At 37.4% G+C, this 27,186-nt stretch overlaps 1 protein-coding gene across 6 annotated transcripts in view; it reads left to right on the top strand.

Annotated features, from left to right (window-relative positions):
* Window positions 1-27,186, top strand: part of LOC126473165 (DNA ligase 3) — a 651,156-nt gene that overhangs the window by 348,150 nt on the left and 275,820 nt on the right. For all 6 annotated transcript variants that reach the window (XM_050100039.1, XM_050100044.1, XM_050100043.1 and 3 more), the window contains 5 exons: window positions 7,097-7,203; window positions 12,462-12,593; window positions 15,237-15,316; window positions 15,475-15,552; window positions 17,455-17,641. In XM_050100039.1, the coding sequence (XP_049955996.1) occupies window positions 7,097-7,203; window positions 12,462-12,593; window positions 15,237-15,316; window positions 15,475-15,552; window positions 17,455-17,641 (584 nt within the window). The remainder of the gene's footprint in view (window positions 1-7,096; window positions 7,204-12,461; window positions 12,594-15,236; window positions 15,317-15,474; window positions 15,553-17,454; window positions 17,642-27,186) is intronic.

Raw genomic sequence — 27,186 nt, forward strand, 5'->3', positions numbered from 1 at the left:
CACATACAGTTAACTGATGCTTACCTCTGATGACACTATCAGTCCCTTGGAGCACACAGTGGACAACTGTGTTTTCACCAAGCAAAGAGGTTGAAAGCAGCACAGTAGGTTGAGCTACAATAAAATGTCAGAGGCTGTGTGGGTAAGATGTATATGAGTATGCCACTAGGCCAAAAACAAATATATGTTAAATGTGTTTTATCTTTGACAACATTCGGAATAGGGCACATACCCACATAAAGTTTTTTGCTTCAAATGAGTATTCCTGTCACATCCCTGAGTATTGACCATTCCTTCTGCAACATCCTGTATGCAATACAATTTTACCAGAAGTCAGTCCATTTAAAGGTAATGTAAAAATACACACATAACACTTCAAGCCCATTATGGGTGATAATGTCACCATGGATCCGTTCAGGCAGATGAAGATGCAGGGAGGTGGTGCACTGAGCTTACACCAGATTTGGAGGGCCAGATTCTGCAGGATATCAAGATGAATCTTAGTACAAGCTCCAGCAACTGACCCATCAACATGATGTAAGCCGAAGTGAAATTATGTGTATCCTGCATGACAACTGCTACTATCACAATCACCTGCAATGAGTGCAAGGATTATATATCACCATGATTATGGGATTGCTGTCATCGTTCCTCTTTACTAACAAAGCAACCTTTACCAGAACTGGCATAATCAATCTGCATAATCATCATCTGTGAGCTACAGACGATCCTCCAGGAATGGTTGAGGCATCTCATCAGCATCATTGTGTGAAGAGTGTTCCTTTGCGACCACATACTTGGACCAGTTATTCCTCAACACTGCTGTGGAGAAACATGCCTGGACTTCCTGCGGAATACTCTATTTGGGCTGCTTGAGAACGTGAGAACGTGCCTTTGGCAGTATGACAGATTATATGGTTTCTGCACGGTGGAACACCACTCCATTTCTGCATTACTATTAACTGACACCTCAACAAAATCTTCCCCAGATGTTGGATTGGATGTAGGGGCCCTGTAGCATGACCTGTTAGATCACTGGATGTAAACACGCTGGATTTTTTTCACTGGGGGCATCTGAAAAACGTTGCTTATACTGAGCGAGTTCCTGATTCACAGGACCTCCAACAGTGTGTTCATGACACCTGTAAAGCTGTTCAGAGAAAGATTGGAACATGAGAAAGAGTGTGACAATCCATAATGTGACATGTGAACACACACATTGCAACCCATGGAGGCCACTTTGAAAATCTGTTGTAACATGGATGCAATGCAGCTCTATTCTGTGTTCTGGAACGATTTGTTGTCAGTGCATGCACACCGTCCGCTTCTGGGCACATTTTCATAGGACCTCTTTTCCACCATTTCAAGTCAGGAAGATGCCACTGCAGTTTGTCACTGTTATTAATGTTCATCCTGTATATGTGGCTTTTTGGAAATGAAAATATTTCCTTTCATATCTTGGGGCAAGGGATGACTGCAGATCTTACGGCATTGTGAAGAGTAGGGTAATATTTAAGAATCAACAGACATTAACTTCAAAATGTGCAATCTGGGAAAATGTATTGTACAGTTTTTTTAAGAGGCTATCAGTACTACTACCTGTGTATTGACTGTCACTGTATCTTCAGTTCCTTACACAACAGGTGGAATAGATTAACTCAGTAGTATACAATAGCTATTTGATCTGAGAGACACTATGTTCTTGTCAAGAAGCAACTTAGAAGTGGAGATATTCAATCTTCCAACAGACTGTGACAGCTGTGAGTCCATAGATAGTATTAGCTGGTCGAAGTGCCTGGTCATTATGTTGATAAAGACCATAAGTGAATTTGTTGGGTAAAGCCTCCCTTCAGTGCCCTATAAAACTGACATCACAAGAAGCCAGGGTGTGCAGCTGCTTATATGTAGCATCTGGTAACATGCTGTAAACATTCTAAAGATAATCACTGTGTTATTGCACCTGGACTTTCTTTGTTTATTATTGGATTGTTATTTTCTGGTTTACATTGATTTTGGCATTTGTTCTGAATGTGAACTGATTCACAAGATGTTTGATAGTCTTACTTGCTCATGACAAGCTGGTGTGAACCTGGCTTGGTGTTGGTCACAGACTAACTTAAAGCATTTGTACTAGGGGAATTTGTTATAGAACTTATGGAGCTGGCCCCCAAGTGTACTTCCATCCATCCATTACTTATGTTGTAAGATCAGTAATTGTGTTTGCATGACACTAGAAGTTACTTTTCCATTGTGCAAATACTATGGAAATGAGCAGCATACCACAGTAACAGGTATTTCGTGTCTTGTTTTTATGGACATGGGGGATAGAGTCTTACATTTTCTTATTTACATTCTTCATTTGTAATTCACAACAATCAAGCAGTTTCAGATTCATTATGAATAACTGGAAGAAAATGTGACTTCATTCATTAAACAGTGGCATAACTTCTGTCTTTTTTTCTTTTTATCTTTTTTCTTTTTTTCTTGTTTTTCTTTTTTTTTAAAAAACAAATTGAGCTACTGTGCAGTATGTCACACAGATGATCTAACAACTCTGCTTGTTGTGATCCCAAGAACGACCTCTGGCCACTCTGCTCTCTTAGGTTATCCACCTCACTGTGAACAGTAAACAGCCAGACTGTGCTCTTGCTTGTCACACAGGCTCAAGTTATTGACATAGAAAATAAGGATATATTGTGGTACATTCTTTCTTACTTGTTATGTTTTGTGAAATCCTCTTAAAAGTATGATAAAACTATTGTCTAATACATAGTAAAGTACAGAACGATTTCAGGTATGGAAGTTACAGTTAGGTCATTTATACAATACATATCAGATGTGGAGAAATAGGGTATTGATTATTCATCACTGAATAAATTTTGTTGTTGTTGTTGTTGGTGGTGGTGGTGGTGGTGGTGGTGGTGGTGGTGGTTTTCAGGTCTTCGACCACTGATACACTTATTTCATGTTGTAGATTTTCTCTTTCTAAATTACTTTGCCAGTTATCCCTCCTTTTAGATTTGTGTAAGATAATCATTTGCTCATTGTGAATTCAAAATTTTTGTAAGTTCTGTGGCCAGATGCCATTCTTGCTGCCAAAAAGCCACTTAAGCAAAGATAGGATCTTTCTGCAGGTAATGTCATTTGTGCTGTATTTTCGCATTGTTATTGTCTGTGCTGAGGTTCTGAGACAAAACTGAAGAGTCACTCTGTCATTTGGCTAGGAGGAGCAGGAAACCACTTGTTTGCTTGATAGTGCACTGGACAAATAGTTATTAGTTAAATATATTTAATTCACAGCTGGGTCACCTATCTTTATCATAAGCTAGCACTCCATACATCTCTTGCACCTAAGTTAACAATCTCAAGATGTCATAAACAGAGTAATGTTTCTCAGTGATGCACATATGCTCAAACAGTTCACAGAAAGTAGTGCAAGTATTTTATAAACAAATATTACATGATTTCATTGAATTACCAGTAATTACTCCTCTAAATGCGTGCTAATGGGCATGAAGTATAAAATTAAGGACATTTTGGGAAGGGTCTAGCCGGCCGAAGTGGCCGTGCGGTTAAAGGCGCTGCAGTCTGGAACCGCAAGACCGCTACGGTCGCAGGTTCGAATCCTGCCTCGGGCATGGATGTTTGTGATGTCCTTAGGTTAGTTAGGTTTAACTAGTTCTAAGTTCTATGGGACTAATGACCTCAGCAGTTGAGTCCCATAGTGCTCAGAGCCCTTTGAACCATTTTTTGGGGGAAGGGTCTAGACTCTAGGAAACTAGACAAGTCTGTGCTTGTTTCTGTGTAACTTGTTAGTCAGATTCAGGTGAGGGTTGCTTTTTCTTATTTTGTTTAATTTATTTATAAACTGATTAAACATAAATGTCATTATATTTAAACATGCACTGATGGAAAGTAGCTCATTTAGAACTCATAGATTTAGCAGCTAGTAAAATTAATCTTTTCATACAGATGAAGTGATCACTTTGTTGAAGATAATACCTCTGCATGAAGTTTTTCAGTATAGAATAAAAATAATAGTTTTTTATACATGGTGTCTGTTCTTTCAGGCATGTCTGAAAGAACAGGTAGCATTTTGATCCAGCAGATAGCAGCCAAAGGAATTACAGACATTGGCTGCAAGTGGTCATTGATTGAAATCAATGGTGCAAGTTGAAAACTTGTGCAGGACTGAGGTTCAGACATAGGTCTCTTGCTAACTACGCAGATGTTCTGATCACTAAGCTGTCTGGACACAGTGGTCATTGCAGCTCCATGGACTACCCCAGAATGGCTTAGCAGTCAGAGTGTCTGCCTACTAAAGTAGGAGACCCATGTTTGAATCCCACTGTAGCACAAATTTTCAACTTTCCTCATTAATTTCAATCAGTGCTTTCTGAAAGCCAATGTCTGTAATTCCTTTGTGTCTTAATGGTTCATTTTCTACTTTTTGATATTTGTGTACATTGCAGTTAAACAGCAGTAGCATAAATCAGAACAACGGAATTTTTTTTTAATTTATTGATATGGATAAGGTAACACTGTTTTCAAAACAAAGATCAATTTGAATGCTGCAATGATTTAGTAGAAATGGAGGGGAAATGCCCTTGCCTTTCTTCAGCATTTGCACTGATGCAACCACCCAGTTATAGTTGGACCTACAGTTTAATGTGAACTGTGAACCACAGTGCACCTTGGCACCTTTCAGTGCATTCAACAATAATTTGGTGTTGTATAAGATGTGCAGTAGAGTTTGATAAGGTGTGCATTTATTTGCTTTTGATTTATTTTGAACCCTTAATGTTTTGTTTGATAATTCTCCCATAAAACTGTGGTGTGCTTGATTGATGTTGAACTGCTCAAGCCTATAATGCCACAGACTCCTTTATTTTTCTACTCAAGGGAATACCTACATGATAGTACATAATTTCGTCAACTGCAGATAATTTTGTAAAAATCCTTTTTGTATTCATTTGAGCAAAAAACGTTGTCCTTTTAAATATACAGTGTATCTGAAACATTAAATTCAGGTTCCACACTCTTTGCAGCTGTGTAGAATCTACACAGTTAGCTGTAACAGGCTTTTGATATGTTACTACTGAACATCTCTAAATTTCCAGAACAGAAGCTATTATTTTCAATGTTCGGATACATGTACAATGTGCAAATAAAAGTATAGCTTTCAGTTTGCAGCTGAATCCAAAACAATATATGAAAGAGCTTGTAAATGGAGGTGGATGACTGATGTAATCAAAGGATATTCCATAAGACACAGTAGCTACAATGTTCATAGCAGCACCTATATTTCTATGTCATCTCCATTATTAAGTTAATCTGTGTTAAAATTCAGCATAACTTATTATCAGAATACTGGCCCATAATTGCACCTCATGTTCTTAATTCCACAGCTGCTATTCTATCTTTTTTCTCTGCATTGCTTGTTCTGCCAGTAATGCAGATGGATTATATGATGAAGTACTTTCACTTCTTGGAAAAAGTATTTGACTATAGGTCATTTGACACTATTTGTTTGTATCTTTTTATAAATGAATTTTAATAATTTGAGAATAAAATTGTATCAAAAACCTTAAGTCCATAGATTTCCAAAGCAGTTATCATGATGTTTTTCTTTAATGATAATCCTAAATAATCTTTAGATTCTAATGTAGCACTACTGTTTGACCTTTTAAGATGCATGCTTCAATGAATTCTCTTATGATTGTAGTATAGTGAATAGATTTGGGCAGCCCATGGGATGCAGTGAGAAATTTTCAACACAAATGGCAGATGATAAATATAAATGTGTATATATATATATCAAGGGACATTTTTGAAGTGACTTTGCAAATGATGAAAATAAATTGGAAAAATGAGAACCAAACAAAAATGATAAAAGATGTGTTTTAAATCATGTCATACAGTTAGTATTTTGAATGTTTGACTTTTGTGATTAGAAAGGGGACCATCTCTGGAAGTGAAAATCCTATACAGGACAATAGAATGCAAAAGAGAAAGCAACTAGTTACTGATATCATGATAACATTGTTCCTACACATGCTATCAAGCTTGTTTGTACTATGGAATGTGTAGTGTGCCGCTTTGTAAGAATGTTACACATAATCTCATAATTGTTCATTTTCTGTCAGAAAAATATTAATAAGATTTTATATTAAAGATGAAAACTCAATTATTTTTAAGGCATGCTGTCATTTGTGTCATAATATTAAAGAGCCACACATTTTCCTTGATTTCACAGAAGCTGACAGTTATAATTTATTGGTGCTTGATGATGTGAGTGAGCTCTTTCTGTCAGTTCACCAGAGATTTATGGCATTATTGATACAGAAAGTGTTTTAAATCTGACAGTTGCAAGGAGCATATATCATCTTGTAGAAGATAAAGTCTTTAACACTTATCTCAGGGCAAAAAACACACATACATACATTTTGCATGGTGATGTCATATCACGAAACAAAAAAGTTGTTGGCTAAGAGATTTTGCAACACATGTTCTTGCTTTTTGAGTCATAGGAACAGTTTTGGTAATGCAACATAGACACATGGCAATCTTTCCTCCCTCTGCACCCCCCCCCCCCCCCCTCCCACCTCCCCCTCCGACCCCCCCCCCCCCTTTCCCCCATCACCTGAATATTGCTTTCAAATAACAACATTAGCTTTTTAATGTTGTGATTGATAATTTTTTAATTTTTATTGGCTTCATTATGAATAATTTGTGTTTCATATTCTATGGTAATATTTTATTGTGTTCCAACAGCTCACATTACTGTAGGAGGTCAGTGAATTCTCAGGTTTATTCTTTGCAGTGTCACTATCTTCTCAGCATTCCCTTTCTCTAATGACCTGGATGTTCATAGGACATTAAACTTTACCCCTTGTTGCCACCATCTGTTTCTTCTGCTTGTCTTTATCTTCTTTTGTTTCCCTTGGCTGTGTAACCTGCTATAGCTGAAAAATGACTTAATGACAGCTGCTCTGAGCTTGCATTCATTCATTCATTCATTCGTTCATTCATTCATTTGTTGCTATTTATTTATTGAATCATATTGTTTATTAGCAAAAATGTTCTTTCTTTGCAGAAAGCTTCAAAGGTGATCTCCTACTATGGGTTCGACTGCTCCTGCCTGGTGCTGTGAAGAGAGTTTACAATATCCAAAGCAAGCAGATTGTGAAACTGTTTAGCAGAGTTAGTACTTTACTTTCTGATCAATTACATAACACGTTTAGATTTAAATACATTGGGATTTTGTATATCCATGTGCCACCACTCAACAAAACAAAATAAGACATCAGTCTGAATACGCTTTATGCAATTCAAGTGTATTCATTTCTTAATTACTTAAAAATTACTTCAACATGTAATATGAAGATTGTTTGTTCAGGTACCTGTTACTTCAGTCACTTTATTTTAGATACTGAACATATCTGTTTAAGACATTATGTGTGTAATGATAGTTTAAATTACAATGTAAGGTGGTATGGGGGGGGGGGGGGGGGGGGGGGGGTTGCGGCATGCGGCATGGAGGGTGAAAATGCTTTATTTGGAAGAAAATGTTTTACATGTTAAATATTTTTGCCTGGATTAAAAATTGGTTTTCATCTTAAAGGATACTGCCAAACCAAGCTGAATGGGTACCAGGCCAAGATTACCATTGTTGGTCAGATTACTTTGTAATAGTTTGATGCAAGAAATATTTGACAGACCAACCATCATCATTGCAGTTGTATGCAATTCATTATTTTTGTCTAGTGCAAGCAAACTAGAGAATTGAAAATATATGGTGTGTGTGCTGTTGGCATTGATACTGAGATCAGTATGATCTCAAATGTTTCTGTAAAATGTCTGCAAGCACTTCTTCCATTTATTGTTCTTAATTGTCATTGAAATTGAACTGTTCTGTCCTGATAAGTCAGTGTGCTAAGATGTCTTCACTTAAAAGTCAACATTAACTTTAGATGTAGTGCCAACATATATTCTAAGCTTAGTTTTTGAAGGCACAGAAAACAGAATGGCTAATTTTTCTCTTTCTCAGGTGTGTTTTTCTAAACCCTTATTTCTTCAGCAGCCAACAGATATGACAGGTCAATGTCCTTTAAAGTTTATGGGTCTCCCCTTTTCTTGGAAAGATCTATGGCAAGAATAAATTACTTAGAAATGCAAAATGACTTCATTTTAATGTAAGATAGCATTCCACAACACTTTGACAAATTGATTTCTGATATTACCTGCACACCATTATTTCAGGACACTGGTCTGAAAGCTGTGAGGTGTAAGATCATGCTCATTGTCAGTAGCCTTATGAGTGACCAAACATTACTCCATGTGGTTTTTATCTTCGGGGCTACATACGATTATGGGATTGCCTCATTTACATCTTATACTCTTGAAGATTTGCTCCAAAAATTTTTTGAGGCTGGGAGTTCAATAACTAGGGGATGATGTAGGAAGGAAAAAACTACCATTTCTTATATTTGCCTATATAGTGCCCATATTGAATGTATAAAATCTTGACATTTTGTCTGTTTTCTGAGGATTTCAAATGAGCTGTTAGTGAACTAAATGAGTTTTTGATGAGGTATTTGTATAAAGTGGAAAAAAAGTTGTCATGAAGCAGAAAGTTTCTCAGATGTTTTGTTAGTACAGGACATGTAAGAGTATATAAAGAAATTTGTCAAAATGGAATTTTGTCACCGATTAGATTAGATTAATTATTCATTCCACAGACCCACAAGCTCATAATTATCCTACATGGTATCATGAGAGTTATTCAGCATGAGAAACTAGTGTTTTGGGAAGGTCATTTTATATATGCACATAGGAACTGATGTGGCATGGAAGCTATAGTGAACCTTTCTGCTATTATATTCCCTTAGAATCTACTGAAACTGTGCAATTTACATAATTCATAGCAGCCTTTGTGGCTATCAAATGTTTCTGAGCTATTGTTCATATCTTAAAAGATCATCAAAACATTTTATGTATTGTACTTCTTAGCTGTGTATCTGTTCTTACATGTGCAACCAACTCTTTTCTCTCTTTTACCATTGAAAAATACATAAGACAACCACTTACAGCAAAAAGCATAAACACCACTCATGAAGTTTTATCACCCTGAAGAAAACACAGTTAGGTAACAATACTTTGTTTGAAGTTAGAATGTCTGGAGGCATGGTGCACCCTGAAATATCTGCACCGCAGGACAATAGCACACTGCTAGGGAAACAAAAGTAATAATTTCCTTCATTTTAAGGGAAACGCCTTTATGTCAGTTAATGCTGAGTTGGTGGAATCATACAAAAACAGTGCCCCATACTGTGACTACCATGGATAGGTGACACAGAAGATTCCAGTGTGGTCAGGTAAGCTGGAATGACAGATGGTCAGACATCTCTCTGCAAAGAATTGGGAATGTCAAGAGAAAAGGAGGACTTTGTGCATAAAGACCAATGTATTACAATTAAGGCAGTAGTATAAAAATTGAAAATCAGTCAAGGATCAGTTTTCAACATCGTGCACGACCTTTTGAACATCACAAAGCAAGTCACCTGCAGGTTTTTGTGACCCCTGAAACTTGTTTAAAATGGCTGCTGAACTGAGGCAATAGTGGCAATGTTACAGCTGCCTCACGCCAATCCAAATGACTTCCTTAGCCACCTCATCATCAGCGAAGAGTGCTGAGTGCATCATTGTGACCCCAAGATAAAGGAGCAAAATAAGAAATGAAAAGACATGAACTTACCACAGCCAAAAAAGGGAAGACCCAACTACCATTGAGACAATTGATGCTGAATGTTTTTTTTTTTTTTTTTTTTTTTTTTTTTTTTTTTTTTTTTTTTTTTTTTTTTTTTTTTTTTTGCTCTGTGTGTGTGTGTGTGTGTGTGTGTGTGTGTGTGTGTGTGTGGGGGGGGGGGGGGGTTGTCACATCATAGTGGTAACAGATTATGCTTCTAGAGAAAGGGCGAGGGGGTGAGGGTGAGACAAGAGCAATGAGCAATCTTTCAAAGGAGCATACCAATGAAATGTCCTGATGAGCTTACATGAGCTGTAAAGATAATGCGTCCAGAGAAATTGTCCACAGGGGTGTTTTTCTTCACAACAGTGCCTCAGCTTCTTTAGTAAAAGACACACAATCACACTTGCTGCTCTCTTAGGCCATCAAATTTTGCCTCACTCCTGTATTCTCCTGAAATGGCACCCAGTGACTTCTATGTGTTTTTTCTACCTTTATGTGACAGGCATTTTAAGAATGACTATGTGGTGATTTTTGAAGTCAAACAATTCTGAATGGCTAGAAAGAGATTTATACAATTGTGTTCTTTACCAAGTCATCCATTATTGGGGAAATGTCACTTTTACCAGTGGATATGTAGAGAAAGGCAAACATTGTCACCAAGTTTCACAGTTACAATTTGATTTTTCTGAGGTGATAATTAAAACTCTGACTGTTCCCCATATTTACACTACAAAAAGCTGATAAAGCATTCAACTTGTGTAAGATTATATCTTGGTACCTTCACAACCTTGATACGAAGAAAAAGGCACCTCTCCTGACTGTACAAGTCTCACTGAAGTCTTTGCTCTGAATTACAAAGTGTTGTCTGATAATTCTCTGGGTTCAAACCATTTTGAATTGGTAGCCCACTGCCAAGATGGGGGTCTGTGATATGAAATGGCCAATAGCATATGCTTGGGATACATCACAGAAAATCACAATTATTATAACATCTTGAGTTAAAACTGTATCTTCAGTCCAGTGGTTTATATATCCTTTCTGCAAACTCTGAATTTCCTGTTATTGTTAAGATTATCATAGTCCAACCAGATTATGATTTATTTGGTTGTAACTACACTCCTGGAAATGGAAAAAAGAACACATTGACACCGGTGTGTCAGACCCACCATACTTGCTCCGGACACTGCGAGAGGGCTGTACAAGCAATGATCACACGCACGGCACAGCGGACACACTAGGAACCGCGGTGTTGGCCGTCGAATGGCGCTAGCTGCGCAGCATTTGTGCACCGCCGCCGTCAGTGTCAGCCAGTTTGCCGTGGCATACGGAGCTCCATCGCAGTCTTTAACACTGGTAGCATGCCGCGACAGCGTGGACGTGAACCGTATGTGCAGTTGACGGACTTTGAGCGAGGGCGTATAGTGGGCATGCGGGAGGCCGGGTGGACGTACCGCCGAATTGCTCAACACGTGGGGCGTGAGGTCTCCACAGTACATCGATGTTGTCGCCAGTGGTCGGCGGAAGGTGCACGTGCCCGTCGACCTGGGACCGGACCGCAGCGACGCACGGATGCACGCCAAGACCGTAGGATCCCACGCAGTGCCGTAGGGGACCGCACCGCCACTTCCCAGCAAATTAGGGACACTGTTGCTCCTGGGGTATCTGCGAGGACCATTCGCAACCGTCTCCATGAAGCTGGGCTACGGTCCCGCACACCGTTAGGCCGTCTTCCGCTCACGCCCCAACATCGTGCAGCCCGCCTCCAGTGGTGTCGCGGCAGGCGTGAATGGAGGGACGAATGGAGACGTGTCGTCTTCAGCGATGAGAGTCGCTTCTGCCTTGGTGCCAATGATGGTCGTATGCATGTTTGGCGCCGTGCAGGTGAGCGCCACAATCAGGACTGCATACGACCGAGGCACACAGGGCCACCACCCGGCATCATGGTGTGGGGAGCGATCTCCTACACTGGCCGTACACCACTGGTGATCGTCGAGGGGACACTGAATAGTGCACGGTACATCCAAACCGTCATCGAACCCATCGTTCTACCATTCCTAGACCGGCAAGGGAACTTGCTGTTCCAACAGGACAATGCACGTCCGCATGTATCCCGTGCCACCCAACGTGCTCTAGAAGGTGTAAGTCAACTACTCTGGCCAGCAAGATCTCCGGATCTGTCCCCCATTGAGCATGTTTGGGACTGGATGAAGCGTCGTCTCACGCGGTCTGCACGTCCAGCACGAACGCTGGTCCAACTGAGGCGCCAGGTGGAAATGGCATGGCAAGCCGTTCCAGAGGACTACATCCAGCATCTCTACGATCGTCTCCATGGGAGAATAGCAGCCTGCATTGCTGCGAAAGGTGGATATACACTGTACTAGTGCCGACATTGTGCATGCTCTGTTGCCTGCGTCTGTGTGCCTGTGGTTCTGTCAGTGTGATCATGTGATGTATCTGACCCCAGGAATGTGTCAATAAAGTTTCCCCTTCCTGGGACAATGAATTCACGGTGTTCTTATTTCAATTTCCAGGAGTGTATTTTGTCTGTGTCAGGATAGTTTCTAATTTTTTAGTGACAAACCAGAACAATTTCTTCACAAATCTGAAAATATGTTTTGTGACATTTACTTACACATTATGACTAAACTATAGAATTAATACAAAAATTTTGCATACATGTTGTATTCACTGTTACAAATCTTTTTTCAAGATTTTGCATGCTGACCAAGATGAAATGTTGGAAGACTTAGAACAAGGAGATGTGGCTGAAACAGTTCGCATCTTCTTTGAACGCAGCACCCACCTGCAACCTACGAAAAAGAGTACATTATCTTTATATGATGTAAGCACAGATATAGATTTTAGTACAGCAAAGACTTCACAGTATTTTGAAGTAATATATTTAACAAATGGTACCTATGTGCAGTTGTATTCATGACTGCTTCTCTAAAGCAGAAGTTAAAATGATATGACTGAAACACATTAAAGAGAGCAGAATGATGCTTTGACAGTTATGTTTCCAAAGCTAAGATGTTGATACAATTTATAAATTTATAGTGCACAGCTGTAGGGGGGAATAAAACTGACATGTAATGATCTAAAATATAAAATTTAATGATGGCATTATATATCACACCAGTATTCTGTTTAATCTTGACCAGTTACTATTTGGTTTCTTCACATCTGCTGATTTACTTACTTGCAGCAAGTTACATTAATGTGCAATCTCTCAACTTCATACATGTGGTCTATCCTCTTGTTTTATAGTTGAACTCATGATAATTTTATGAAAATTCTTGCTGTTTCTGTGGTTTTTCTGTTGTTGAATAACGTTAAAAATGTTACATGTGAAGAAACAGTTTTGATCATAATGTTTCTTAAACATTCATTTTATGTTCTGTAAAATACCTCCTGCAAAATGTGCAGGCAATAAATTCATACAAAGCAATGGAGATAATTGAATGAGTAAAACTTGGGAAAAATCTGAATTAATTCATAATTTTTTGATTAATGACAAAAGTTGGCAGTGATAGGTTCAAAACACTCACCATTCAGCAATAACTGCAGAAAAAAAAATTTAGTAAGAAGGGGTGCTGCCCAACTAAATAAATGCAGCATCAACTGCTGTACTACAGTAAGACACTAGCTTGTTGTACTGATCCTACAGTCAAAGGTCACACCTCATAACTGTAGAGTTAACCAAGGAGTAAATACAAGAGAGAAGAAATCCAAGCAACAGAACTCGGGAAACATGGAAGAATATTGGAAGACTGCATATTATAAGGGACAGTAAAATGAAATTGAAACGGACAGAAAAAAGTAAGTATAAACTGTTTATTATTTCGAAAGTAATCTCCATAACTGTTAGTAGAGTATCTATGACAAAATGGTCTGTGCCTTCATGGAAAAATGGTTGTGGCTGCTTATAGAACCATGATTGTATCCAGTCATGCACCTCTTCATTTGAAGCAAATCAGCAGCCACAAAGGTCTTTCTTCAGGGCCCCAAAAATGTGGAAACGACACCGAGAGAGCTTGGGACTTAGGTAGGATGTGGAAAGGCTTACAAGGAAAATTAATGCAGTATACTCAAAACACAAAGTTCACTGCAGAAGTTTCATTGGGAAGCCCTTACACATCCTCCATATGGTTCCCAATCTCTCCTCATCCAATTTCCATATTTTTTGAGCCATGGATGACAGTTCTGGCCATTGATTTACTTTGTATTATGTGGTGCACACTTGCATACAATCATGGTTACCTGGAAAACTGCAAACATTTTTACGTGAGGGCACTGGCCATCATGTCTCATAGTGAGATAAGTAGCAGTTACGGCAATTACTTGTGAAATAATAAACAGTTTACTTACTTGTTTCCCATTTGTCTCATTTTCCTTTGACAGCCCCCTACAAAAGAGAACAACATTTAAAATATTACAAATCTGGATATAAAATACTGTGTATTTTGATAAATAGTTAAGATGTGATTATTATTTGTTAACTATTAATTTAGGTATTATTTCTTGCAACAAAGCAATTAAATTGTTAAAGAAAATGCGAGTGAGTTTTCAAAAGAAATGAACAAATCTCCTATAACTTACAACAAGCTGTTCAACATACAAAAGGTGAAACCATTGTCATCCTGAAGGCTGATATGAACACCACAGTGCTAGGTATGGTCCAACTGCAGGTGGTATGCCTATCCTTTGAAATGACCTAACCAGCCTGTTATAGGGGCACCTACAGTTCAATGTGGACTCTGAACCATACTGCAACATGCCATTTTTCAGATTAACAAATATTGCCAGAGATGAAAGAAATGATAGATATTAGATAAAAATCCTAAGACTTACTGGGATCAAACCCAAGAGCTTTGGATCTGTAGTCAAACACTTCACCACTAACAAAGCCACCCTCTGTGTAACACATTTTCCATAATTTGTTAGACATTGATCTTAGCATAACACTGTCACACACATAGCCTCCCATGTGTCAACAACAAAGACTAGAACAAGGAGATGGTTGCTGTTTGCATCTCACAGTAGCTGTCTGTACATCTTTCCAGAAAACACTTATGCCGAAATGGTGAATGAAAATTCCTAGATTAAATGTGAGCAGAACAGGAGAAAAGTAAAAATATTCCTTGGAGTTGGTGTGCATTGGACTGTGTATCATTGTTGATTGTTGTGAAAGAAAAAAAGAATTTTATGAAGTAATGCAGCATCAGTCTACATCAATTGCCTTAGATTGCAGAGCACATCATGTTGACGGTAGAAGAGACAGTAAGTGTTCTCAAAAAACCTTGCCCGTGTAGATCTGGTCTTAATGTGATTTCTCATTTCTGCCACTGCATTGATTGATGTATGTTTGTTTTGTGCTGTGACATAGAATCAGATTTCTTTTAACATATTAAACTTTTTTTGAATGTTAAAAGAGTTTGTGCAATTTAATTTTCATTCCTAACATTGAATCATATTATGTTCATAGGTTGATGAATTTTTGGAGAAGCTTTCTACTATGACAAAAGAGGATGAACAAGCCCATCACTTCAAACAAATAGCAAAAAGGTAATGTGTATAAACTGCATTTGATGTAGCCACAAAAAAAAAAAAAAAAAGGTAAGTTTCCACGTATGCAAAGTGTTTGTTCCTGTGGCAACAGTATTATAATGACTCTGATAAATTATTATTTTATCTGATAAGGAAAGCTGAATTTTTTTTTTCAGATGTACATCAAATGACTTGAAAATGATCATTCGACTAGTGAAGCATGACCTGAGAATCAATGCTGGTCCCAAACATATGTAAGTTGTCCATTTTATCAGCTGCTATTATAGTAACATCCATGTTATACAGTGTGTTAGCACACACACATGTAGTCTTCTGTGTATGATACTTCCATCCATTCACAAAAGCAAATGTTTAAACCATTATGCCATTCCAAGAATTTTTTTATTTCATTTGATTTTTATTGATTCCAGAAATCCTGTTGTGTGGTATTACTCACAGATATGGGACAAGGCACAGTTTCAATGTGTATAAATATTATAATTAACTTATAAGAAAAAAAACCGTTACATCAGTATAATAAATCGGCTGAAAACTTGTGGTGGCATTTGACGTGATTTTGATTCACTCGTGAAAGAAAAATAAGTTATATCTGTAAAATAAACTAAATTGGCTATGAACGTGTGGCACATAGGAAAATGTTTAACTTTCTTACTTCAGACTGGCATTCATAATTTCTTCTTCTGTATAGAAGCAGTTCTTCTGAAGCAACATATTTACATTTGCTCAAAATCCATCTCCATTTGACTCAATGTTTTTGAGTAGCTTGTTGTGTAGAACAACTCCTAGGTGCCATATACTTCAGAGTCCCTTGCATAGCTCTTAACTAATTGTAGACATGTCTTTGGAATGACAGGTCTGATGATGGTGGATATTTTCATTTATTTTTTTGTAAAAATATGTCAATTTTCATGAATAAAATGCACTTTTTTATTCATGTAAGTACAGAGCACTGGCAGGATAATAAGCTCCAGAAAGAGATGTTTAGTGGTGGAGGGGGGTGGCTTTCATCTCATGATCTTGACTATTATATTCTGCGTAGTAAGTATCTCTGTGATTGAGATGCCTCAAAATAGAATGCAATGTGAGAGTACAGAATATACAAGTGCAAAGTATGCTTGTTTTAGTATTTTGATATCACAAACTTCACTCGGGACATTAATTGTATAACTCAGATTACTCAGTCTATTTATTATCTTGTTAGTAAATCTAGCTCTCACTATAGTGTATGATCTATTCAACTCTGAAGAATTTATTTTTACTTACTTAACCTTGTCTGATTAGGGTCATTAGCCCTTCTTTTATATAAGAACAGGATTTCACACAGACAGTATCTCTTTTACATCCTAGTTACCTATGAAATAACAGTTTTAGCATGACAAATGGTATTAAAATGATTAGTGTGTCTGTAGTGACAATGTGAGTAAATAATACTGACGATGAACTAATGAAAATATTACAAAAAGGATAGATTCATGCTCAATGTGTAGTTGAGGTGCTGAGTCACAGAGAGGCACAACAAAAAGACTGCTAAATGATTAAGCTTTTGGCCAACACACACACACACACACACACACACACACACACACACACACACACACACACACACACCTAATAATCATTCCCCCCCTTTCCCCACCCCTTTCCCCACCCCTTTCCCCACCCCTTTCCCCACCCCTTTCCCCACCCCTTTCCCCACCCCTTTCCCCACACCACCCTTCTGATGTAGTAACTGGCTTAACAAGAAGGTCTTAAAACAAAGTGTAGGCTGATTTGAAACTTCCTGGCAGATTTAAACTAAGTGATGGAGAATAGCCCATGATATCTCTTCATCCAGAAGTGCTAGTCCTGCAAGGTATGCATAGGAATTTTTGGAATGTAGGAGATGAGGTAGTGGCCAAAGTAAGGCTGTGAAGGTGGGTTGTGAATCGTGCTTGGATAGTTGAGTCAGTAGAGCACTTGCTCGTCAAAGGCAAAGATCCCATAGTTAAAGTCCCAGTGTGGCACATAGTTTTAATATGCCAGGAAGTTTCAACAATACCTTAAACTTTCAGCAGAGGCTAGATTAATGAGAAGCAAATTCTGTTCAAGAAAGCTAAATATCTTTAGAATTTAAATTAATGTGGTGTTACTTTCAGCCTTGATGCAGTTCATGCTGATGCCTATCAGGCATTCCAGATGTCACGTGACATCTCTTCTGTTATTGCACGTGCCACGGGTAAGAATTTTCTGCAAGGGAAAGGCGAATCTGGGAAGAAACAAGGAACTGCACCTGGTGGCATGAGTATTGGTGTTGCTTTGATGACACCTGTCTTGCCAATGCTGGTGTGTATCAATAAAATTAGTATAAAGTTAAAAATAGAACATTAGAAAAATTATTAACATTGGTAATTTTGCTTTGTAGGCAGATGCAAATGAAATTTACTAAATATTTTATATATTTAAAAACAAAGATGATGTGACTTACCATACGAAAGCGCTGGCAGGTCGACAGACACATACATACACACAAAATTCAAGCTTTCGCAACAAACTGTTGCCTCATTAGGAAAGAGTGAAGGATAGGGAAAGACGAAAGGAAGTGGGTTTTAAGGGAGAGGGTAAGGAGTCATTCCAATCCCGGGAGCGGAAAGACTTACCTTCGGGGGGAAAAAAGGACAGGTATACACTCGCGCACAGACACACACATGTCCATCCATACATATACAGACACAAGCAGACATATTTAAAGACAAAGAGTTTGGGCAGAGAATCCATTCCAAACCAGCCACTGTCACACTGGATGGGGCAGCTGGAATGCTATTTTTAACACATTTTAAAAATTACTTTGTAACTGTGAATGAATGCAATGAATGTCTGTGATATTTCATTTGGAATGATGGAACTTGGTTTATATAATCTGAAAATCTTATTACGAAATGTTAGCTGTAGCAGGTATGTGAAAAGTTTTACTGAGTCCCTTTTTATTGCAAAGAAAATCTTCTGCACCGTTCTTGCACGTAATTGATGTGTGTGTGATATGTTTTGAAACATTGAGGCATGCAAAGAGCTACATCATGGTTTGGATTCAATGAATATATTTCTTTTTGGCATTTTTCCCTTCTTGATCTTGCTATATTCTGATAGAAAATTGTGAGCCAGAAATAAGAAAGTGACACAGTTCTTAAAATAACTAACTAAAATTTAGCTTTAACTTCGTGAAGTTCATGAGCCATCAACACCAGCTGAAGACAATGATGTCATGTATTTAAGGAATATGGCATGAATATACCACAGCTCAAGCAGGCAGGAAAAACTTGACTGTAAAAATGGTGGCAGTAATTGCTTCAGAGGTAGTCCTCCTCTGTGGAGCTCACAGAGACATCAAAACAACTTCGTAAAAAATTGTTACAGTGAAAGTAAAGCATTAGAAAGTATATGTGCAAATAAGCACTAGAAATATTGGCAGATGTCTGCAGAAACCATAAGAAATTTGTTTATGCAATTTTGCTTAATAAAACTGGATGCAAAATTGATTTTTCATCAAATAAAGGTTTCTTATCGTGGTGTGGTGTTTAAACAGCAACCCATGTTGAGGGGAAGAAGGGTGGAGAAGTTGGGAGAGGAAAGAGAAGAGGCATAGTGTAAAGGAATGAGAGGATGGTGGGGTACCATAGCAGTGGTTGACGATAGGAGGGAGGAGGGGGAGCTTTGGCTAGGAAGAATGTGGTGTGGGAGGAGAACAAGAAAGAGGTACTATGTGTAGGGTGAAGGGACAACCCAAAAGAGAGAAAAAATGTGTTAGGGCTGTACGAGAAAGGAAAGCAGATCTGTGAATGAACTTTCATTGCTTACTCAAAGTGCATAATGAGCTCAAAATATATGTTGAAGAACCATATAACTTATTTCCAATTCAGTAGAACAGATTTTGTGAGGAGAGGATGCTAAGAATAGTGATGAAATAAGCAATGACAACTCTGCTATGGACATAAAGCATTTGATCAAAGATGACTTTAGAAGCTTTAAAAATATTGATAGAGAGAATATTGTTTTGCTGAATAATTAAATAAACTTTTTTCCTTGTTTAAGGCTGTGTTGTGTTATACAGGTTGGGCAAAATAAAACTGGCCTGGGAAATATGTGTAAGACTGACGGGAATTGACCCTTGTTAATTAACAGAAAATGTTGAAAACCATGATATTGATGCACCAGTTTAGTTGTTGTCACATATGTGCACATAGATATCTCCCACACATCCTCTCCTGAATACTTCTCTTTGTCATTGCATTTAAGTGATGGAAAGATGCAAACATGTTTAATGACCAGTTGCATGTAACACAAAGTGGTGCTCGTGATAAAACTGCACTTGTTTATTTTTGCTTGTTAAGGGCAATTCAGACAGAGGTGATACGATAAGCGATATGATACACGATGTGACTTGCGATATGATGCAGAAGCTACCTGCATCAATAGAGTGCATAGAAACATAGTTGAAGCAACATAACTGGTTCACACTGGGATGACAGCAATATGACACCTTTGTCTTATCACCGAGCATAATATGAGGTGCTGATTGCTACACACAACTGGGGTCATATAGTACATGGTGAGGAAAATTTCAAGTCATTTGATTTGGCTAAAAAAAGTATCTGTAGTTAATTTCTCAGGAAACATACTTTTTTCATAACAAATTGAAAACCACTGTTTTGGGATTTCCACATTCTTCACTATCCATCTTTTCTCATTTGATTTTGAGGAAAGTATTTAGTAAAAAATTGATTTTTCCATGTCTCATAATCTGAAATCACAGCTTTTTAATGAACTGGTTTTCTTTTTGTTACTGCCTATAGCTATTATGATACTTAACAAATAAGAAAACTCCCGGGCATATTTTGAAAAGTTTCCAGTTAATAATGTAGTTACTGTCCAGTTTATTAGGTGGGTTTTAGATCATAGATTGCTGCATACTAAATGTTATAATAGTAATAGTAATAGTAATAATAATAATAATAATAATAATAATAATAATAATAATAATAATAATAATAAACCAGCATGGCAATACAGGCTACAGATCAAAATAGAAAAACTGAGAAAAGACATCGGACAGCTAACACAATTTATAAGAAATGATATCTCAGAAAAAAAACGAAAAAGGTTAGGTAAAATCTCACAACAAGAAGCGGCAGAGCAATTAGACGAAAAGAAGCAGAAATTACAAGCATTCGCCAAACGACTCAGAAGATACAAAAAAAGTGAAAATAGAAGGAAACAAAACCAAACATTCAACACAAACCAAAAGAAATTTTACCAGACAATAGATAACACACACATTGAAATAAACAATCCACCAAACATAACAGACAAGGAACACTTCTGGAGCAACATATGGTCAAACCCGGTACAACATAACAGGCATGCACGGTGGATACAAGCAGAAACAGACACATACAAGATGATACTACAAATGCCTGAAGTGATAATTTTGCAACATGAAGTCGCCCAAGCAATTAATTCTACTCACAATTGGAAAGCCCCTGGAAATGATAAAATAGCAAATTTCTGGTTAAAGAAGTTCACCTCAACACATTCACATCTAACTAAATTATTTAACAGTTACATTGCAGACCCATACACATTCCCTGATACACTTACACATGGAATAACTTATCTGAAACCTAAAGATCAAGCAGACACAGCGAACCCAGCTAAATATCGCCCCATAACATGCCTACCAACAATATACAAAATATTAACTTCAGTCATTAAACAGAAACTAGTGACACATACAACACAGAACAAAATTATAAATGAAGAACAAAAAGGCTGCTGCAAAGGAGCACGAGGATGTAAAGAGCAACTGATAATAGATGCAGAGGTGACATATCAAGCTAAAACTAAACAAAGGTCGCTACACTACGCATACATTGATTACCAAAAAGCTTTTGATAGTGTACCCCACTCATGGTTACTACAAATATTGGAAATATACAAAGTGGATCCTAAATTGATACAGTTCCTAAACATAGTAATGAAAAACTGGAAAACCACACTTAATATCCAAACAAATTCAAATAATATCACATCACAGCCAATACAGATTAAGCGTGGAATATACCAAGGAGACTCATTAAGCCCTTTCTGGTTCTGCTTTGCTGTGAACCCACTATCCAACATGCTAAACAATACAAATTATGGATACAATATTACTGGAACATACCAACACAAAATCACACATTTGCTATACATGGATGATCTAAAACTACTGGCAGCAACAAATCAACAATTCAACCAATTACTAAAGGTAACAGAAGTATTTAGCAATGATATAAATATGGCTTTTGGAACAGACAAATGTAAGAAAAATAGCATAGTCAAGGGAAATTACACTAAACAAGAAGATTACATATTGGATAACCACAGCGACTGCACAGAAGTGATGGAAAAAACAGATGCCTATAAATATCTAGGATACAGACAAAAAATAGGAATAGACGATAGAAATATTAAGGAAGAGCTAAAAGAAAAATATAGACAAAGACTAACAAAAATACTGAAAACAGAATTGACAGCAAGAAACAAGACAAAAGCTATAAATACCTATGCTATACCAATACTGACCTACTCATTTGGAGTAGTGAAATGGAGTAACACAGACCTAGAAGCACTCAATACACTTACACAATCACAATGCCACAAATATAGAATACATCACATACATTCAGCAACAGAAAGATTCACATTAAGCAGAAAGGAAGGAGGAAGGGGATTTATCGACATAAATAACCTACATTATGGACAGGTAGACATTTTAAGAAAATTCTTTCTAGAACGAGCAGAAACTAACAAAATACACAAAGCAATCACTCATATAAATATATTGGCTACACCACTGCAATTTCATAACCACTTCTACAACCCTTTAGATCACATAACATCAACAGACACGAAGAAAGTAAATTGGAAAAAGAAAACACTACATGGCAAGCACCCGTATCATCTAACACAGCCACACATCGATCAAGACGCATCCAACACATGGCTAAGAAGAGGCAATATATACAGTGAGACGGAAGGATTCATGATTGCAATACAGGATCAAACAATAAACACCAGATATTACAGCAAGCATATTATTAAAGATCCCAATACCACAACAGATAAATGCAGACTTTGCAAACAACAAATAGAAACAGTAGATCACATCACAAGCGGATGTACAATACTAGCAAATACAGAATACCCCAGAAGACATGACAATGTAGCAAAAATAATACATCAACAACTTGCCATACAACATAAACTAATAAAACAACACGTTCCCACATACAAGTATGCACCACAAAATGTACTGGAGAATGATGAATACAAATTATACTGGAACAAAACCATTATAACAGATAAAACAACACCACATAACAAACCTGACATCATACTCACCAATAAAAAGAAGAAATTAACACAACTAATCGAAATATCCATACCCAATACAGCAAATATACAGAAGAAAACAGGAGAAAAAATTGAAAAATACATCCAACTGCCTGAGGAAGTCAAGGACATGTGGCATCAGTATAAAGTTGACATTATACCAATTATACTGTCAACTACAGGAGTCATACCACGCAATATCCACCAGTACATCAATGCAATACAGCTACATCCAAACTTATATATACAACTTCAGAAATCCGTAATTATTGATACAAGTTCAATTACCTGAAAGTTCCTAAACGCAATGTAACATATGCCGTACAGTTAAAAGGAAGTGACGCTTGATCAAGGTCTGCGTCACTTTCATTACGAACCAGACCTAAGGTCTGAGAAAGGAAAGATAATAATAATAATAATAATAAATCCCGTGGAGGCCCGGGAAAAGAATAGGCCTCCGGTATGTTCTGCCAGTCGTAAAAGGCAACGAAAAGAACAAACCACTAATAGGGCTAACCCCCTTTTTAGTGTGATTAGTTGGTTCAGGACAGAAGTAATCATTCCTCAGACAAGCGCTGTCGTGGTCAGGGACGATGCTTGAACCCTATGCCCGCCCACAATGGTAACGACACTGCTAGCCAACTGGAAAATGATTTAAATCCAAATAGAGGTGTTTTGCAGGATATGCTTCCTGCAACCACCCTAGAAGGAAAACAAAGACGGAGGATGAGATGGTCAGATGAAGTTAACGGACATCTCATGTTCTGCTATTACCAAGCAACAAACTTAGGAACCAACACAACTGGATACAGATCACAAGTATACACAACATTTATTACCAGATACCCAGAATTAAAATTTTTAACAGAACAACGACTAGCTGATCAGATCCGTGTAATAATCAAAAATAACAGGATACCCCAGTCAGAATTAGAAAACATCAAACAACACGTACAACAAATACTGGAAGAAAATAATGTGCAATCAGAAGAAGAAGAAGAAGAAGAAGAAGAAGAAGAAGAAGAAAATACAGTAATGGACTCAAACATCCCAGAGCAAACAAACAAAGAATAACACGCATCAATTAAACAATCAGAGGAAAACGAAATCTTAAGACAGCCACCAGAACAAGCACAAATAGAACACGAAGTGACACACATGTTAGATATTGAAGAAAAATTTCAGCTGACATATATAGAATACAAAGACACAAATGCAGACATTAGACCATTCTTGCAAAGACCACCAAATAACCCACAAGTCGAAACAACAATAAAAACTATCAACACAATCATACACAACAAAATAAAAGAAAACACAACTATGGTAGAGTTACAACTACTGTTTTATATAGGAGCACTCACTACACCAAATATACACACTAGGCAGAGATCAGAACCAACCAATACACAGAAGAAACCCACAAAACCAGCATGGCAACACAGGCTACAGATCAGAGTTGAAAAACTGAGAAAGGACATCGGACAGCTGACACAATTTATAAGAAATGAAATGTCAGAAAAAAAAAAAAAAAAAAAAAAAAAAACGAAAAAGGTTAGGTAAAATCTCACAACAAGAAGCGATAGAGCAATTAGATGAAAAGAAGCAGAAATTACAAGCATTGGCCAAACATCTTAGAAGATACAAAAAAAAGTGAAAATAAAAGGAAACAAAACCAAACATTCAACACAAACCAAAAGAAATTTTATCAGACAATAGATAACACACACATTAAAATAGACAATCCACCAAACATAACAGACATGGAACACTTCTGGAGCAACATATGGTCAAACCCGGTACAAAATAACAGGCATGCACGGTGGATACAATCAGAAACACCGAGCGAGGTGGCGCAGTGGTTAGCACAGTGGACTCGCATTCGGGAGGACAACGGTTCAATCCCGTTTCCAACCATCCTGATTTAGGTTTTCCGTGACTTCCCTAAATCATTTCAGGCAAATGCTGGGATGGTTCCTTTGAAAGGGCACGGCCGATTTCCTTCCCAATCCTTCCCTAACCCGAGCTTGCGCTCCGTCTCTAATGATCTCATTGTCGACGGGACGTTAAACACTAACTACCTACCTACCTACCTACAATCAGAAACAGACACATACAAGATGATACCACAAATGCCTGAAGTGATAATTTTGCAACATGAAGTCACTCAAGCAATTAATTCTACTCACAATTGGAAAGCCCCTGGAAAAGATAAAATAACAAATTTCTGGCTAAAGAAGTTCACCTCAACACATTCACATCTAACTAAATTATTTAACAATATAATAGAGGGAAACATTCCACGCGGGAAAAATATGTTTAAAAACAAAGATGATGTGACTTACCATACGAAAGTGCTGGCAGGTCGATAGAAACACAAACACACATACATACACACAAAATTCAAGCTTTCGCAACAAACTGTTGCCTCATCAGGAAAGAGGGAAGGAGAGGGAAAGACGAAAGGAAGTTGGTTTTGAGGGAGAGGGTAAGGAGTCATTCCAATCCCGGGAGCGGAAAGACTTACCTTAGGGGGGAAAAAAGGACGGGTATACAATCGCTCGCGCGCGCACACACACACATATCCATCCACACATATAGAGACACAAGCAGACATCATTTAACAGCACAAGCAGACATTATTTAACAGTTACATTGCAGACCCATACACATTCCCTGATACACTTACACATGGAATAACGTATCTGAAACCTAAAGATCAAGCAGACACAGCAAACCCAGCTAAATATCGCCCCATAACATGCCTACCAACAATATACAAAATATTAACTTTAGTAATTACACAGAAATTAATGACACATACAACACAGAACAAAATTATAAATGAAGAACAAAAAGGCTGCTACCACAAATATTGGAAATATACAAAGTGGATCCTATATTGATACAGTTCCTAAACATAGTAATGAAAAATTGGAAAACCACACTTAATATCCAAACAAATTCAAATAATATCACATCACAGCCAATACAGATTAAGCGTGGAATATACCAAGGAGACTCATTAAGCCCTTTCTGGTTCTGCCTTGCTCTGAACCCACTATCCAACATGCTAAATAATACAAATTATGGATACAATATTACTGGAACATACCCACACAAAATCACACATTTGCTATACATGGATGATCTAAAACTACTGGCAGCAACAAATCAACAACTCAACCAATTACTAAAGATAACAGAAGTATTCAGCAATGATATAAATATGACTTTTGGAACAGACAAATGTAAGAAATATAGCATAGTCAAGGGAAAACACACTAAACAAGAAGATTACATATTGGATAACCACAACGACTGCATAGAAGTGATGGAAAAAACAGATGCCTATAAATATCTAGGATATAGACAAAAAATAGAAATAGATAATACAAATATTAAAGAAGAACTAAAAGAAAAATATAGACAAAGACTAACAAAAATACTGAAAACAGAATTGACAGCAAGAAACAAGACAAAAGCAATACATACTTATGCTATACCAATATTGACCTACTCATTTGGAGTAGTGAAATGGAGTAACACAGACCTAGAAGCGCTCAATACACTTACACAATCACAATGCCACAAATATAGAATACATCACATACATTCAGCAACAGAAAGATTCACATTAAGCAGAAAGGAAGGAGGAAGGGGATTTATTGACATAAAAAACCTACATTATGGACAGGTAGACAATTTAAGAAAATTCTTTCTAGAACGAGCAGAAACTAACAAAATACACAAAGCAATCACTCATATAAATATATTGGCTACACCACTGCAATTTCACAACCACTTCTACAACCCTTTAGATCACATAACATCAACAGACACGAAGAAAGTAAATTGGAAAAAGAAAACACTACATGGCAAGCACCCGTATCATCTAACACAGCCACACATCGATCAAGACGCATCCAACACATGGCTAATAAAAGGCAATATATACAGTGAGACGGAAGGATTCATGATTGCAATACAGGGTCAAACAATAAACACCAGATATTACAGCAAACACATTATTAAAGATCCCAATACCACAACAGATAAATGCAGACTTTGCAAACAACAAATAGAAACAGTAGATCACATCACAAGCGGATGTACAATACTAGCAAATACAGAATACCCCAGATGACATGACAATGTAGCAAAAATAATACATCAACAGCTTGCCTTACAACATAAACTTATAAAACAACACGTTCCCACATACAAGTATGCACCACAAAGTGCACTGGAGAATGATGAATTCAAATTATACTGGAACAGAACCATTATAACAGATAAAACAACACCACATAACAAACCTGACATCATACTCACCAATAAAAAGAAGAAATTAACACAACTAATCGAAATATCCATACCCAATACAACAAATATACAAAAGAAAACAGGAGAAAAAATTGAAAAATACATCCAACTGCCTGAGGAAGTCAAGGACATGT

The sequence above is a fragment of the Schistocerca serialis genome, chromosome 4 (genome assembly GCF_023864345.2).
Source record: "Schistocerca serialis cubense isolate TAMUIC-IGC-003099 chromosome 4, iqSchSeri2.2, whole genome shotgun sequence".
Lineage (NCBI taxonomy): Eukaryota > Metazoa > Arthropoda > Insecta > Orthoptera > Acrididae > Schistocerca > Schistocerca serialis.